General features: G+C 48.7%; 1 protein-coding gene across 1 annotated transcript in view; it reads right to left on the reverse strand.

Annotated features, from left to right (window-relative positions):
- The window catches only part of LOC147683486 (guanylate cyclase soluble subunit beta-2-like), a 350021-nt gene that overhangs the window by 273301 nt on the left and 59843 nt on the right, over window positions 1–16877 (reverse strand). The window contains exon 3 of the mRNA XM_086944858.1: window positions 16339–16438. Within this exon, the coding sequence (XP_086800984.1) occupies window positions 16339–16438 (100 nt within the window). The remainder of the gene's footprint in view (window positions 1–16338; window positions 16439–16877) is intronic.

The following is a 16877-nucleotide window of genomic DNA, read 5'->3' on the forward strand; positions in this document are numbered from 1 at the left end:
CTGATGCTCGTTCGGACTGTATATCGTCCCAATGGTAAACGTCAAGGTCCCTAGTTTGAACCTGTGTGCTAAGAGTCTTCCCTTCTGCTCTGCAAACTTGTGTAGTACCTCTCCCCTGAAGGATTTAGACACTAAGATCGCTACCCCAGCTGTTTTGGTGGTGTTCGAGGAGAAGAATTGCATGGGGAATGTGGCAGTCCCGTGTGAGCAGGTGAGTCTCCTGGAGGAGACAGATGTCTGCCTGCGTGTTCTCTAACAAAGACAGGACCGCCCTCCACTTAATAGGGTTGTTAAGCCCCTTGAAATTAAGGGTCACTACCTTAAGGGTCTCCATGGTGGATCAGAACGATGTGATAAAAGCAATGGGTCCCTATTAGAGAGGAGCGGCTTGTGGGCTTAGCAGCCAAGGGTGCCCCGTTGGGGCCTCGCGGATGTATCAAGAGCACTGGAAGGACTGTACCTAGCCCTCCCCCAACCCAACTCCCAACCCCACTGTCCCACAACTCCCCAACTCGCCCCTCCCCCGCACCCCTCCCCCTACCCCAACTCCCCCTCTCCCTCGCCCAATTCCGGTCCCCCAACACCTTCGGAAAAATTGTCCCAGCCATGTCCTTTCCGGACAAGTCCGTGGTAGAGTATCTAACTGGACGTCCAGCCACACCCTTCCCCCCTCCGCTCCCTCCCCACCCTCCATGTCCCCAAGCCTGCAATAATAGCCATGCTATGTCGTTCTCCCCCCGGAGCAGTCTTACGCTGTCAACGCGACACCCTCATTCGCAGCAGTGTTTCTGGATGCTGTTTGGATGGCGCTCGCCATGTCGGACCGGATGGTGGGCGAGCTTGGCCGCTGGGACGTCGCCGATGTTCTGCGCCTCGAGACCCTGCGCCACCCGTCCTCTGTAGCGCGTCTCCTACGTGGCGAGGCGGATTCCTCCTCCTCCGCGGTGATCCCCAATACCTCGGACGTGCCCTGCAGAGACCTTAGTTGATGCATCTCGCCATTCCATTTGAAGATAAGGCGGAAAGGGTGGCCCCACGAGTAGGATGTCTCGTGCTGTTTTAGAAAGTCTGTTGGGATTTTAAACGCCTTACGTTTTTGCAGGGTGATAACGGACAAGTCCTGATATAAGGCCACAGGGTGCCCTCGGAAGGTCAGTGAAGGTTTTTTCTGTGCCTCTGCCATGATTCGTTCTTTCAATGGGAAATCTGGAAGAAAGGCCAGTATGTCCGGGGGTGGTGCTGTTGCACGCCTCTGGGGCCCCACTCTGTGAGCCCTATCTATCCGTATAGGAAAGTCCGCCGCTTCTCCCAGTATATCTCTGAAGAGCTCCCAGAGGTAGCCCGCCACGTCCGATCCCTCTTCCGTCGATGGTATTCCTCGAACCCTTATATTGTTCCGCCGAGACCTATTTTCCAAGTCCTCCATGTGCTTGGAGGTCCATCTGCTGATCCCTCAGGCGCAGTACTTCTTGTTGTAACTGCGTGATTTCCTCGTCCTGCCGTTGTGTAGAGCATTCCACCGTGGCCACTCTCTCCCCTAGGCCATCCACCTCTCTCCAAATTTCACGGACTTCCCCAGCCACTTCCTGCTTTAGCGCCTGGAAATCCTCTCGCAATGTGCCGAAGAGAGATTCCAAAAAGGATCTGGTGACCGGAGGTTTACCGCTTCCTGCTGAGTGAGAGCCACCCGCTGCACTCGGTGAAGGTAGATTTCTGTCCCCCCTGGCCTGGGACCTGCCGAGCATTTCTGGGAGTGTGTGCTCATTCCTTTTACTGCCTTTCTGATTCGCCATCTCGTCCGCATGGCAGCCTCGCTATCCACTGATACTTTGCCTGACCAAGCCTCTGGTCTCCAACCCCACGCGCCCCCTCCTGGCAGGGTCGGAGTATCCTTCTTGCTCCAGTCCTGGGTACGCTACTCCAGATGGTCTGCAGCTGCATGTCCCCTTCAGGCCGTGTCAGTGTCCACTGTGCTGTGGTCAGCCAGCGCTCTCTGAGCGCCCAATCCTGTAGGCCACACGCTTTGGTCGCGGAGGGGCCGCCTTGTGTCCTCCTACCCCCCTATTCGACCGTAGGGGGTTCTTCAGTTAGTGATCCTCCGGGTCACTCAGCGTGTGTCACCACAGGAGCCGGAGCTCCGTGTGGCCGGCTCAGACCCCTTCGCCAGATTGTCTCTTGAGGCCCCTACATGTATAGGCGGGCCCCTTCGATAGTGGCAGGCCCGGACCCTTCCAGCCGCCCTCGGCCTCTACTCCCAGGATGGTCGCAGATGAGTGCCTTGACTCCGCTCCCTTCGGAGAGCAGGCCTCAGTGGTCCCCGTTGCCACAGCAGCTCTCGTGATCCTCTTCAGTAGCGCTCTCCTGCAGGGTCCAGAGGCTCCCGGTAATGTCCTCCTCAGCCCGGACGCCTCAGCCCCCCCCCGGCTGCGCAGCAGGAGTGTGCTGGGCCCAGATCTTTACTGCCGTCCACGTGGGATGGTCCTCGCACCACAGGACCCCGCTCCTCATACGGGCTCCCTCCTCATAGACCTCAGCCGCGGCCCTCAGTCAATCGGCCGTCCCCAAAGCGTCTCTTAAGGGTCCGGCGCACCACAGTAGGCTGACGACCCCCTCCACACCTCTCGGGGCGTCTATGGCCGGCTTCTGCTCGACTGCTGGTCTCCTCGCCGCCCTCGGTGTCAGCGTGGTCTTGGGCCTCTTCCGCTCCTGACCTCGGGGCCTGATGTACGTAGCCCCCGTTCAAGCGTATCCAGTGCGGTTTCCTGAGTAGCTCCGATTCCAGGGCCCGTCGCTATGGTCTCCGGACCTGTCTCTGCTCCCTGCGTCACTCACTCTCCGGTCCGCAGAGCCTCCTCCCGCCTAGGCCGCAGCCGCGGCCTCGAGTTGCGTCGGGCCGGCGTCAAGGGGAGGGGCCTCCCGGAGGGCCCGCCGGCGACTCACAGGGTTCCCCCACCACCGCAGCGGCGCCCGGGTGCCAAGCCGCTCTCCTACCCAACGTTGCCGCAAGCTTCGGCGGGTGTCTTGGGCAGTTCCTCTCGCGGCCGTGTCTCGGCCACCGTCCGCCATCGCTCCCAGCCTCGGAGCTCGATCAGCTCTGCACCCGGGCAGCTGCTTCCCTGGGCAACCTCAGAGCTGGACTTCGGTCCGGAAGCAGCTCGGCCGAGTCCTACACCTTTCCCACCCGGTTTGGTGCCGAAGGGGTGGAGAACAAGCAACTCGGAAGGCTTAGGGCCAGGGCCAGTTCGGGAGCTCCGGGCAAAAGCGTATCCTCACCCCGCCATCTTGGCCACGCCCCCCCCAACAAGCATTTAAAATAGGTACCCCTGTCTTGGTGACACACAACCCTGACCGAGCATTTCCTACTGAAGAATACACCTCTACATCTTAAGGACTAGCAGTCTGGGTTCTTCACCTAAGCGCAGCAGCAAGAATACATGTTTAAGCATCACTTTAGAATGACAGTACTCATCACATTTGTGGATGTAAATGTAAATGTAAATGTGTTTCGATTTATATAGCGCACTTTAACCCAGGGGTCTCAAGGCGCTTGCTTAGGGAACCCGTCCTGGTATTCCCCTGTGAGATACCCCGGCCGGGTATCCACAGGGTGAAAGCCAGGCATCCCGCCGCGAGGGGCCGTAGTGGAGATTAAGAAAGCTATTGCCCAGAGTCGCAGAGTGTGACCCCGTGAGTCGAGTAGGCACCGGAGTGAGAATTGTCGACTCCGTGGAATTTTTGAGCCCAAGACCCACCGAGGCGGGGAATCGAACCCTGGTCCACGGCCGATCTCAGCTTCCGGGTCTGCCGCCTCTAACCACTGAGCCACGCTTCTCCACATCACTAGAATGCATTGCAATTACAGCACCTAAGGCATCACAGATGAAATCACAGGATTATGCATATACAGCCAGACACCCTAGCAGGAATGTCTGGCAACATAACCCCACTTTGCTTATGACATCACCTTACACAGGTACTTCACATTACATATGTGACCTTCAGCCCCTCTAAAAGAAATAACCATAGTAAATGCATTTCTGGTGCAATTACACCCCTTCTCCAGACATCCCCAATTCAGCTCTTCACTCCTTGAAGCACTTCTCAGTACACCCCCAGCTGTAGAACGAAAGTTCCAGCCCAAGATGTTAATGCCTGTGCTAAGCCCTTGGGGGGTTATTCTTTTAGGTCCCCATGAAACTTAGGGGGAGGGAAACTTTCCTCTTTGTGCCGGGTGAGACTGCACATCTCCAGCAGCTCCCCCTGCACCTCTGCACTCACTGGGTGATGACCCCGTCCTCCTGGGGCCACCACAATCAGAGAAAAAGTCTGATTTCCCCTGCAGGCTGGTCCGGGCCTGCAGGGCATTATGGGGTGCTTTTCCGGTTCCATGAATATAAGATGAGTGGCTCTCCCGCTGTGCCGGGGAGAGCCATGCTGGTGGTTCTGGAAGCTACGCAGCGTTCTTGGGCCATGGTGGGGGGCCCAGTCCCGCCCGGCCCCCCAGGTGAGGGTAACGGCTCGGGGAGCCCACCCCCATCCGAACGGCTGATTTTCAGGGGCCCGGTCCCAGCCGGACCCCGTGATGCCAAACTCTTCTTCCATGGTCCCAGTCCCACCCAGGACCCCCTCCTGCCTCCTTTTTTGGAGGGCAGTCTCTGGAGCCCACCCTCGCCTGCCCCCACCAGCTCCCCACGCAGCCAGCACCATTATGTTCTGCCGTGGGAGACGGCACAACAGTTCTGGTCGGGCAGACGCGAGGACTCCCGCAGCAGCACTCCCCCGGCCTCCTCCTCTTCTTCGGGGCCCAGGGATGGGGTCCCGGGCCCCTGGACTGCCTCTGTCATGAGGGGACGCACCAGCGCCTCCACCTTACACCCTCTTCACGGGGAGCGAGCTGGCGCTTCCCAACTACTGCATCTTCACTCGGGCCGGGACATCTTTGAGGGGGGCGTGATGGCGCTGCCCTCCCTCTGGAGTCTGTGGGGGCCACGGTGGGCTCCTGGCACCCCACTCGGCTATTTTCTTGGGGAGCTCAATGGCGCTCTCTGTCTTGTTTTCACCCTCTTCGGGGCCCAGAGATGGGGTCCCAGGCCTCAGAGTCTTCCTCCGGTGGGGGGGGAGGTGACAGCACTCCCCGGCTCCTCCACTGTTACTGGGGGCCAGGGTGGGCTCCTGGCCACCCGTTTTGGGGGACACTTCACGTGGAGCAACACGGTGCTCCCCGACTTTACTTCATGTTGGGGGCAGCCCCCGGGACCTGTCCCACGCCGGGGGCACTTCTTGGATGGCGGCGGAGCCCCACGCACTTCGTCATCGATCCTCAGACGCCAAAGGTCTACCTTCTGGGGGGCATATCTCATCCCTCAGGGGTCCCATCTTCATGATCCTGGCCTCTTGCTCCTGGTGGCGCTTCCCTGTCACTGGTAGCCCTCTCCTTAACCATCTGGGTCTCTGAGAGGTGGGATTCAGCAGGGAGCTGTCTTTACTGGCTCCCTGTGCCGGCCTTTTGCCTGGCTTTCCTCCTGGGCCTCCCTTCTCCCTGTGCAGAGACCCCTGCTTCTGCCCCTGGGTCTCTTCTCCCGGCACTGTTCAGGATCCTGGAATAGTCAAGGGGTTGCTCCTCCAACTGCCAATTGCATCAGGCTACAGCACCTTCTGCCTCTGCAGACCACACCCCAGAGAGAGCTTCTCTTCCTGTGCAAACACTTTTTAAAGTTTGGGGAGGGGGCTGGCAGGAAGTCTCTGTTGTCCCTATCACACAGCAACACATCACTTCCCTGCCCCGGGTCCCCCCTTCTAACCAGGCCTCTGGGTTGGTTCAAGATGGCGTTGTCCAGGGTCTCTGGCCACATGGTCTCTAAAAAGACCCTTTCCCCCAGGGCTGACTTCTTCCTGGTACAGCCCAGTGCCTGGCACCCAGTGATAGCTGCTGATGGATGAGGCGGTTGCTTCACCCATCTTCTCTTACTTGGCGAGGAGGCCTTAGCTCATGGAAGAAATTTTATCAATCCAGCCTGCTGAGGTCAGCCCTCAGCAAGGCCCTGGCTATGGCTGACTCAGAGAAATATGACATTTCTGGATGACCCAAAAGCAGTACAAATATGACTTAGGCCTCTGCAAAATACTTCTTCTCACACCAGTTACAGTGGACTTTAGTGCATGTCTGGAATCTGTAGGCATTAGGAAAGTTAATCTAGCCCATGGGCTCCACATCCCCATAGAGGAATGATGAAGTGAAAAACAGTAAAACACACTGACTTTCCCTGCCATGTTTCTTCCGAGTGTATAAAGCCTATTCCATGTCACCACCCCATTCTGCATAAGTCCTGCCACACCAGTCTATCTGCACCTGCTCTTTGGCTGCGCATACTAGGAATCTCCCCTACGCAGCCCCCACACATGTGCACACGCATGTACACATGTGTCTGCATGTAACCAGCCCGGTGTCCCTTACTCCAGCTGCTGCGCAGTGGACTGGTCAAGCCAGGGGGACACCAATTAAATCCCCATGCAGTCTCTTTCATCCTGAGTTCACTGTGGGTGAGTCCCAACTTATGAGGGTCCCCCACAGTAAAAGCTTAACAATTAAGTGCTCAAAAAGCTAAAAATCTGTGCGGCCCATAGGGGTAGAACCACCTTCTAGCATCAGTATTATAAAAGATGGTTCAATTTATGGTCGTTTGTGGCACCGATACTCCATGGCAGCTGGTGATATTTGAAAGTGGTGGGGTGTAAAATGTAGATATTTTGATTATGTAGCAAACGATGAGAGCTAGCTTAATGGGCAAATGTGAGGTCCGGAGAGGGCACTTCGCCCCCGAGAACATTTTTGAAAAAAGATTGGCAAATGGTGTATTTTAGAGCAAATGAATTTAGTGAGAAAGCAAAGTCTTCAAATATTAACACACACAAAAATCTGCCCCATATCATACCACATTAATATATTCAACAGATACTGTAATGTGCAAATTGTAAATTGCAGCAACTTAAGTCCCTTCAAAGCGTGTACTTGCTCAGTGTCTTGAACTGCAGGGGTCATCGACTTTGGAAGAAAATACTCTAACTAAGCATGCTGCAGACCACCATCAGTCATTTACAAATATGTGCAGACAGGTCTTTAAGTGGGATGAAAAAAAGTGGGAGCTCTCTAAAAGGGAACATGTAAAATACATTTCTATGATTCCCATTGGCTTTGTCAATGGTTTTTAGCTGTTTAAGATAAATGAGTAACAACAATGATTTGCTATAAAAATAACATTGGAAATATTTAAATTCTGAAATTGAGAGACTGGGAATTAAATTATTGAGTTCTATGGAAGGAGTATTAACCTTCAGTTATGTGGACTTTATGTTAGATATGCATTCCCTTTTTCTTCGAACATCTTGTCCATCTGCGCCTCTTCAACCTGGTCTCTTACCTTTCAACACCCTCTTTTCACAATTCCCAAAATGCACTTCCTCGCATCTCCCTCACTTCACCTCCCCCAACATACACTGCATTCACTCAAATCAAAATCGAATCAAAAAGAGCTTTATTCAATTTTAGTCTTGTAAAATCACAAAAGCAAGCAGATAAAAACATGTAAAATAACGTAATAAAAAAGCATATACACACAGTTACATATTTAAAATCGTCATTTCATAGAGTTGTATAAAATACATATGTACACAATTCTAATAATTCCTTATATACAACTAGGCTTATTCAAAGAATGTTTTCACTGTAATATGGTACATGAGGCAGTCCTACATAATATAAGATATTCAATTTCTACTATCGAACAGTAATCCAACATTAATCCTTTTCCTTGCTCTCAGTACGTTTTTTGAGAAACCCACCATAACTCCAATGCAGTAGTCATTTTCTAGTTGTTGTAGATATAGAAAGGCCGGTCGACATTGTATCCATCCACCTGATTTTAATAGGGGCAAGATCCAGCTGGTTCTTTCCTTAACATATAGTTTGCAGAATAGGATCGCATGAATTATTGACTGTGGGGAGATACCATCACAGGGACAATTACATAGCTTAGTTCTCTGGACCATATATTCATTTCAGGGTAACTAATTAGTTGGTGAAAGGCCCCAAACCTGAAGTGCGTTAAAACATACCTGTCATACCCCGCCCCCCCTCCCCCGGAGAGCGTAGGAGGTACGGTTGGATGTCGTAGGTGATTACGGTCAGTTGATGTTGGATGACCGCTGACTTGTTAATCTCCATTACCAAAATGTATGCTTCCAGGTGGGCCATGCAGATTGCCTTAAACTCCTTCCGGTTAATACCGTTCAGTGAATCTGGGGATGTATAATACTCTAGATGCCCTAGATCATGTATAAAGTTTTTTATGTACTTTAACCAGCTAATCCTTGTAGCATCATCCAACTTCATAGAGTCCCTTATTATTTCTTGATTTAGGCCTGTACTGCTGGAAGTCCAAACTTTGTGCCAAAGAAGCACAGGTTGTACCCGAATGGTATCTGAGATATATGGCATCCCTAACTCACAATGACAGTTATACATGGGAAGCTAGCAGGAACAGCCAATATAAATCAGAGAAAAGCATTTTCAATCAATTGGATGGCGGAGGGATAATGAAAACCTCAAATTCCCATCCCGAAAATGGCCACACTCACACACTTTGCTTGGTAAATTTTTAAGAGAACGTCCGGGGGTCTTCTGCCCATTTTCTTTGAAAAGTTTTTAAGGACCGCAATTGATTTCATGAAAAAAATACTCCTGCTCTTAACAGCCTGGCCCCAAGTGCCAGTACTGTTAATCAGGACTCCGAGGTATGTGAACATATTTGTGGATTCTATGCTATATTTCCCAACTTGGAGACTCCTGCATTTATTTCTTTTCACCCACAAGTCATTACAAAAGTCTTCTTTGCATTCAACTTTGACCCTATATCCTCCATAAAGCCAATATAGTATACGAGAGCTTTCTGGAGTCCTACCTGGGTGCGTGCCATTAGCACAGCATCATCTGCGTAGAGTAGGGAGACTATCAGGCATTTGTTAATGTATGGTGGATCCCTCGTCTTGGCCACCAACTCCTGCTCCAGTGCGTTGGTATACAGATTGAACAGGAATGGGGCCAAGACGCATCCCTGTCTCACCCCCCTCTCTACGTTAAATGATGATTAGCATTTCCCTTTGGTTCCATATTGGACCTTCGCAGTTGCCCCCGTATATAGATGTCATAGGAACTGAACCAGGACCGTGTCCACTTTTAGGTTGGCTAAAATGTTCCATAATTTACTATGGACCACACAGTCGAAAGCGGCTGTGAGGTCGACAAATGCCAGGTAAAATACTCCTGGTTTAGTCTGGGTATATTTTCCTATTATAATACTGAGATTTAGGACTTGCTCATTTACAACTAGGCCCGCTCTAAAACCGTATTGTATATCACTTAAAATATTGTTTACTTCAGCCCATGTTTGCAATCTTTCTAAAACAGTCCTTCCTGCTACCTTCATCAGGGAGTCTAAAAGGGATATCGGTCAATAGCATGCAGGGTTATCACGGGAGGGTCGAGGGAGGGCAGTACAAGTTGACCTATTACTGATCAGGCCTTATGATGCAACGTATGGTGCTGGCACAAGTACCCTGGAGGTTAAGTTGAATCCTTCACGGACTGAGCAAGTTGCTCACAATTGGTTTTCTTTAATTCCTTGCTGCTTGCTTTGTTGTTCTGATTGGAAAGTACTGCTGTATGGCATGTATTGTTGCACGCACCATGGTATGGCCGTGCCCATTCGTAACCTGGATTGGTCATCTTGTACTCTTGTTGTGTATGGAAAACAATTAAAAAAAAATTAAATGCAGAGTTATCACGTTCCCCTTTTTTTGAATATTGGTACTATGACCGATTCTGACCAGGTGCTAATAAAACCTTTCATACAGCAAGCTTGGAGGACCCAAGTTATTATTGGTGTCCATAGAGATGGTATGGATTTAAACAAATCAATAGGCAACCCGTCTGGTCCGGGTGCCTTACCACTCTTGCTTGCCTTTATTGCTCCAATAACATCATTATGTGTTATCTGAAAATCAATAGGGAAGGAGACAAAGGGCCCATCCTCCAATTGTTCTGCGCTTTCTATTTCATTTTCTGTACCACCTTGCGATTTATACACACTTGAGAAGAAATCCACCAAAACGTTTTCCTCAATTGCCACTTCTATCGTCGGTATATTAGTTTTTGTAAAAAAAAAGGTGCATTTACTGCCTGCCAAAAGGAAGAGATATCTTTGCTTATGGAAGCTTCTTGTAGAGTGACCCAGGCTTTTTCTTTAAGTTCCTTCTGCCTTAATCGTCTGGCCTGATTAGAGAGTTTCCTACATTCTCTAATCTCCCCCAAATCCCTATCGGTTTTGTGTAGTGACTCTTTGAGCTTTTTGTATGCTTTTTTACAATTTGAATCACACCACCCCTTTTTATTGTGACGAGTTTCCTAAATTTCTGCTCTAAACAAGTTTTGAACAGTCAAAGTGATTTCCGAGAATGCTAGCAGTATATTTTCATGGGAGGTGGACTCATCCAGGCACATTAAAATAGAATCATTGGCCTTAGTTACTATTTGTTTATTAAGCTCAGAAGGGTCATGCTGGGCCAACGCAACGTATATCCATTCAGCCTGCCCAACTGTACATTTTGAGTCCATGCCTCTTGATTGTTGTGTTGCCTTTCTAAGGCAGCTGGAATTATGATGTCTATACTTAAGGTCAGTGATCGCTCATGGCATTCTTATGGATTTGATAGCTCTTAATATAGCTTGCGTAACGGTTTGGGGCGATTATAAAATCTATAGTGGACTCTAACCCCTTCCCTATGAATGTATTTACTCACACTGAAACACTTTATTTTCTATTACTTTTGCCTTGTAAATATTTTTACATCTGTGTACCCCTTCACACACATTTAGACAGAATTTAAATTACAACTAGAATACATGACCATTGTTCTGTGTGCTCTGCAGAGAGGCCAACCCACCGGCTGGCACTTTGCTTTGCCTTCAGCCTCAGCACCAGAGCTCTCAATCAAAGCCCCTCATAAACACCTGGCATGACTCAAGGTACACACTATACAAAAGAAATATGCAGAAAAATAAAGCAACACAACATGATGTTACATCTAACAGTCTTGTGGAATGCAGGGTTAAGTAAAACAAGTGAAATTAAAGAGGAACTAATTCGCCGGCATACATTACCTTAACATTTTTTAAATGTATTATTCATAAATCAATCCGTGTTTTTGGCATTAATGATAAGAAAATGAAGATAGGGCTAATTTTAACACCATACAGCATGTAACCATCTTTACTATAAGCACATATTTCTCCCTTTGCGCTTGACTCAGATAGTTGGATCAACTTTGCAAAGGAACAAAAAACCTGCAAATTTTTTGGATCAATTTTGTGGGGGAACCAATGTAGCTGCTCCACTTCTAAAAGGGCCAGTGAGCACCACCAGCCTTCTTTAAGGAGCTTGACGACTTTGGAACAACTGCGTGCTTTCGAGTTAATCTCCAAAAGACACAGGCCCTGACTCTCAGTTTTGCTACATACCAACACAACATTAACTGCCCAATATCCGCTTCAATAGTCATCTACCTCAATCCCATACCTGGGCATCAGGTGGTCCCAACAGTGCATGCAGTAGTGGCCATTATCTACAAGAATTTGCTCTGGCAAGTGCAGTTAGATCTGCCAATGGAAGCACCATCATCTTTCATGGCTAGGTCGAGTGGCGGCGATAGAACTTACAATCCTCCCAGGGGGTCGGGCACCAGGCAAGGTTGCCCCCCATCACCGCTCCTTTTTGCATTGGCCTTGGAACCTCTTGCAGCTTGGATCCCCCAGGACCCCGCCATTTGAGGCCTTAACTGGGCACCTGGATGGGAGGATCGTATATCATTGTACATGGATGATATCCTACTCTATCTCGCCTCCCCGGCAAAATCCCTTAATGTAGTGATGGGTATCTTTCATAGCTTCGACAGATTCGCAGGATATAGGATCAACTGGTCAAAATCCGTCCTCTATGTTCTTAGTGGGCAGAGACCTCAGCTTCCCTGGGGTTGCCAGCTGGCTGAGGCCGTTGATGGCTTCAGGCATTTGGGGATCTGGGGATCTAAAGACCAGACGCGATTTCATGACACCAACCTCCGGCCTCCACTTGAGCGTCTTAAATCTGATGTCCAACACTGGAAATCGCTCCCTCTGACCCTACTGGGCCTGGCAGCCCTATTCAAGATGATGTCCCTCCCCCGTCTTCTGTACGTGTTGCAAAACACACCCCTTCTGGTCGCAGCATCCTACTTTAAAGAGCGGGAGGGCACTGTGCGAGACTTGCTGTGGGAGGGTAAGCCACCCTGCATAGCCACGCACAAAGTCACGTTGGGCTGGTTCGATAGCGGAATTGGTCTCTACTGGGCCTCGCAGCTAGCTGCCATTAATCAATGCACCTACAGGCGACATCAGGACTCGGCTTTTTGGATTGATCGATGGCTCCTTCCCTGGGGTGGGTTTACGTGTGCACTGTAAACACACACTCAGAATAACACTCTGACCAGCCCGACCAAACATGCTGTGCTCATTTGGAAAGAAGTCACTAAAAGCCTGGGATGGGAGGGTAGGCTTACTCAGGACACGCCACTTTGGCACTGTGACCAGTTGGGTTGTCTGTTGCGCTCCTTGGGGTTTGACAAGTGGGACTCTATTGGTATCTCCAGAATTGGAGACGTCTGTAGATCCAGGAACGTCATATCATTCTCTCAATTAAATCAAGAGTATGAAATGGCTAGTTCCGAGCAGTTCCGGTATCTTCAAATTAGGAACGCACTACTGTAGGCTCTCCCTAAGGGTACGACCCTCCCGGGTTCCTATCCTCTAGAGGACAGGATAATAGATGGAGAGCTGACGGAAAAGGCCATATCCCTCATACACAAGAAGCTTATTAATATTATGACCGATCCCCTAACTCGGTTTAGAGTTAAGTAGGATCACGACGTTGCTGGTTTGGAGGATGAGGAGTGGCAGACTGCAGTGGCTTCCCCCCATGAGGTTGCCATCTCCTCTAGACTCCGACTAATCCAGCTAAAGATCCTCCACATGACGTACCTGTCTGGACCCTCGTTGGTTCATTTGGGGTACACCCAGGACGATGGGTGTACGCGGCAGTGCGACCAAGAGGGCACCTTCATCCATATGCTGTGGGAATGCGACACAATTCAGAAATTCTGGGAGGGGGTGGTGTTAATGATGGAGGACGTAATGGGGCGGCAGATAAAGTGCAATATCAAACTGATCTTCTTGAACATATGGGGCCCCAATGATTTTACATCCAGAGAGAGGACATGGATTACTCTGGTGGCAAAGCGGAACATCGCATGACTATGGAGGTCTCCGAACTCACCGAATATTGGGGATTGAGCAAAAGATATGGACTGGTGTATGGTGACTGAGAAACCTATTTATGTCTCCAGGGGCTGCCCGAGAAAGTGGTCGCAAACTTTGGGACCTTGGAACACCTTCCGGGGGGAGATTTGTGAACCACCAAGAAGTCGGGGGGAGGTGACTATTAATTTTGAGTAATGTGTTTTATCAGATATTAACTATGCTGCCAAAGAGTGAAAAGGTTTTTGCTGTGCTGTCACAATGTGTGCAACTGACTTATTGTGCTGACATTTAACATGCCTTTTTTCAATAAAAAGAATTACAAAAAAAATACAATCCTCCCAGGGCTTTTGTTCCTCTTTCAGGTCCTTACAATTGCCTCTCCATCCACTGGGCATGGTGCAGACCCAGAAGGGGAGATGAATTTGTTTGGGCATTAGGGGAGACTTCGTATGAGTCGGAAACAGAACTACTGATCGATCGGGAAAGGGGACTGGAGTCCCCACCCTATTGCATTACTATCAGGCTGCACAGCTCTGCTTCCTAGTGGGATGGAACTGAAACAAATCAGAGAAACGCTGTTTCTTTATCTATAGAGCAGTGGTGGGTGAATATCTATGAAAAGTCCCGTTCTTATCCAGAGCGCGTGGGGTCTCTACTCCTCCCCTATTACTAGGTATAATCTGGAGGTGTGGGATTGGGTGGTTATGTGGAAAGCATTGAAAATGTTCCCTTCCCCGTTGACTACTATTTAGTGTAACATGGACTGCGCACCGAGGTTAGATTACATCAGCTTCTCAACATGACAAATGAGGAGCTTTGGGTCTGTAGGCCACATATTTGTTGAAGCAGGAATTGTCTTGTTCAAGCAGCTTCGAAGGGACTTTGAGTTTCTGGAATGGGAGAGGATGCACTATTTACCAATTCCCCATTGGCTCACTCATCCTACCATCCGGCCAGGGCAATGTGCCCTTTTACGTCTTTCGAAAAGTGGCTTGTGACTAAAAGTACTAACAGTCACCTGATAACTGAAATGTATTCTATCCTTCAATGGGCCAATCTTGTGATCAAATCCTCTGGGCAGGAGAGGTGGGACATGAATTGGGGAAGACATTGATGTTTAAGGAGTGGGACAAGGTCTTTTACAGAGTGTGGCATGTGCCTCAGAACACTGCTAGTATTGATACAGTGACTTAAATTGCTACGTACCGGTACCTCACCGCAGTCAGGCCTCATAGGGGTAACCCCACTCGTAGTGTGGACTGCTGGAGAGGCTGTGGGTCCCCAGAGATCCAGCTCTATTTTCTTTGGGGCTGCCCAAAGCTTACACGGTATTGAGACACGGTATTGAGAGACATTGATGCCCAATTTGACATGCAAATACCCAGATTACTCACTTATGTTATTCTAGGCCTACAGAATGCACTTACCTTCCCTCTCAAGTTCCCCAGGGGGGAACAAATAGGCCTTATGCCAAGTGCAGCCCTTCAAAATATCCTCACTCACTGGGATACAGAGACACTTCCTTCCCACACCGGGTGTTTACATAGAATTTGCCACATATTAGGGATGGAGAAATTGACTCACACTCTGACTAACCAGGGATATTCTGATAGAGAGTTTTGGTGCCCATACATTGCTCTTCTTCTGGCAGAATTTCAAGAGCTGACCTGTCCCGATGCCTCCGTTTGCTACGCTTGACGGAGTCAGAATCCCAGGTGAGGGAACCGGACTGATCCTGAGATAGGGTAGTGGGGTCACTTAGTGTTACTTTTCTTTCCTAGCGTGAGCTTTGCTTGCACTTTTCCTGTTTGTATTATTGAAATTCAATAAACCAGATTTGTATCTAATGGCTACAGAGACCTGCAGCCAAGGCCTCAGGTGTTGCAGTAGAGGAGGTTAGCATAACCAAGGGTCAAAGCACAATCTACATAACAGAACATTAGCATTATAACACTTACCATTACAGAGGACAAGGTTCCAAATAACTCATGCTTGCATCCAGTTATACTGTGTGACGAATTGGAAAGGGTATGATCTATGCCTGTGAATGACAGGCATCTGTCCTCACACAGGGATGCAGACTCCGACACCTGAAACTGTGACACTGACAGCGTCACTGGCCTACAGTGGATACCACCATGGACTACAATGGCAATGAAGGGCTTTAGAAAGAAAAGCCCTGCATCATGCGTCACATTGCAGAAAGTTGATTTATTGCATACCTTCCATCTTCTGCTTCAAAGCGAAGGTGGGGCGGCATTCTGGGACAGACAGTCCAGACTTAAATACATTGATTTGTTTAAAGATATGATTGTATTTCTAAATAAATTTATCTATTTAGTAGTTTTGTGGTAAATGTGTAAGAATTTCAGAGGAGCACAGCCCCAGAGCCCTAATGGAAAAACAGCCCCTACGAGCCATACTATGTTCTTGATAAATAGTTCTCCAGGGCAAAAGGTCCTGAAAAGGGATAACCCTGTCCTGTTAAGACTGGGTATTTCAAAAAGTACATTTGCTGTCATGAATTCATTCTTGTCAAAGGAGGGTATATTTCTCACATTTGGGTTGACTCTTTTAATTAAACTTAGTTTAGGGCAAACTTGAAACTGATGCATGTAGAATGTGTTGCCTCCTCACAGGAGATTCTTTCATATTGTATTTTCCTTACTATTCTGACTGATAGATATTTAAAAAAAGTTTTAGATTTCTTTTTAGCAAATGTAGTCAATTTAAATGATACCTTTTAAAAGTCTCAATAGTTCAATGCAGCAAAATATCTAGTCAAACTTACAAATGAAGGTGCAAATTTAAGTATTGATAACGAAATGTATCTGCTAAACCTCCTTTGGCTTCCCATTAAGGATTAGAGAAGAAAGATGTAAGGAACGTGTAAGAATAACTTTTAAAGAATAACGTGGTTATTGCAATTGTACCTGGAACAATATGGCAGAGGCCTCTTCTGTCGGAGTAATAATGTAAGTGCATTGTTCCGTCTTCATTCTTCTCAACTCGAAAAGAAGGAGCATTCATTTCCTGAAAAAAATACATTACATCGAAGGTTTTATTATCTGGAAATGCCTGCTGTTTTATTCTGAATACTCTATTCAGAGGTGCAGAGTTTGTTTAGAAAAAAGAACTAAGAATAGAAATGGTAGATGACAAATTGAAGTAATACCAGGAAGGGAGCATCATTTACTTGCCTTTTTCTGCTTGCTCACCCTCTTTTCGCTTCCAAGCTGTGTCCATGAAAGCTGACATTTTACGTTATCAAGGTCAGTTCAATGTAATTTATGAAAAGGCCTTCTTTTGCCCCAGTTTATTTTTTCAAATATCCCCAGGTGTATTTAAATAAGGATTTAAAACAATTCTCTTCAAGTGTCAGGATTACTTCAATTTGCTGGTAACATGCACTAGCCCTCCTCATCCACTGTTTTACTGGTTACAGATCCACACCTGGTGAAACCGGCCTAGG

Source organism: Lissotriton vulgaris, chromosome 11, assembly GCF_964263255.1.
Source record: "Lissotriton vulgaris chromosome 11, aLisVul1.2, whole genome shotgun sequence".
In the NCBI taxonomy this organism is placed as follows: Eukaryota; Metazoa; Chordata; class Amphibia; order Caudata; family Salamandridae; genus Lissotriton; species Lissotriton vulgaris.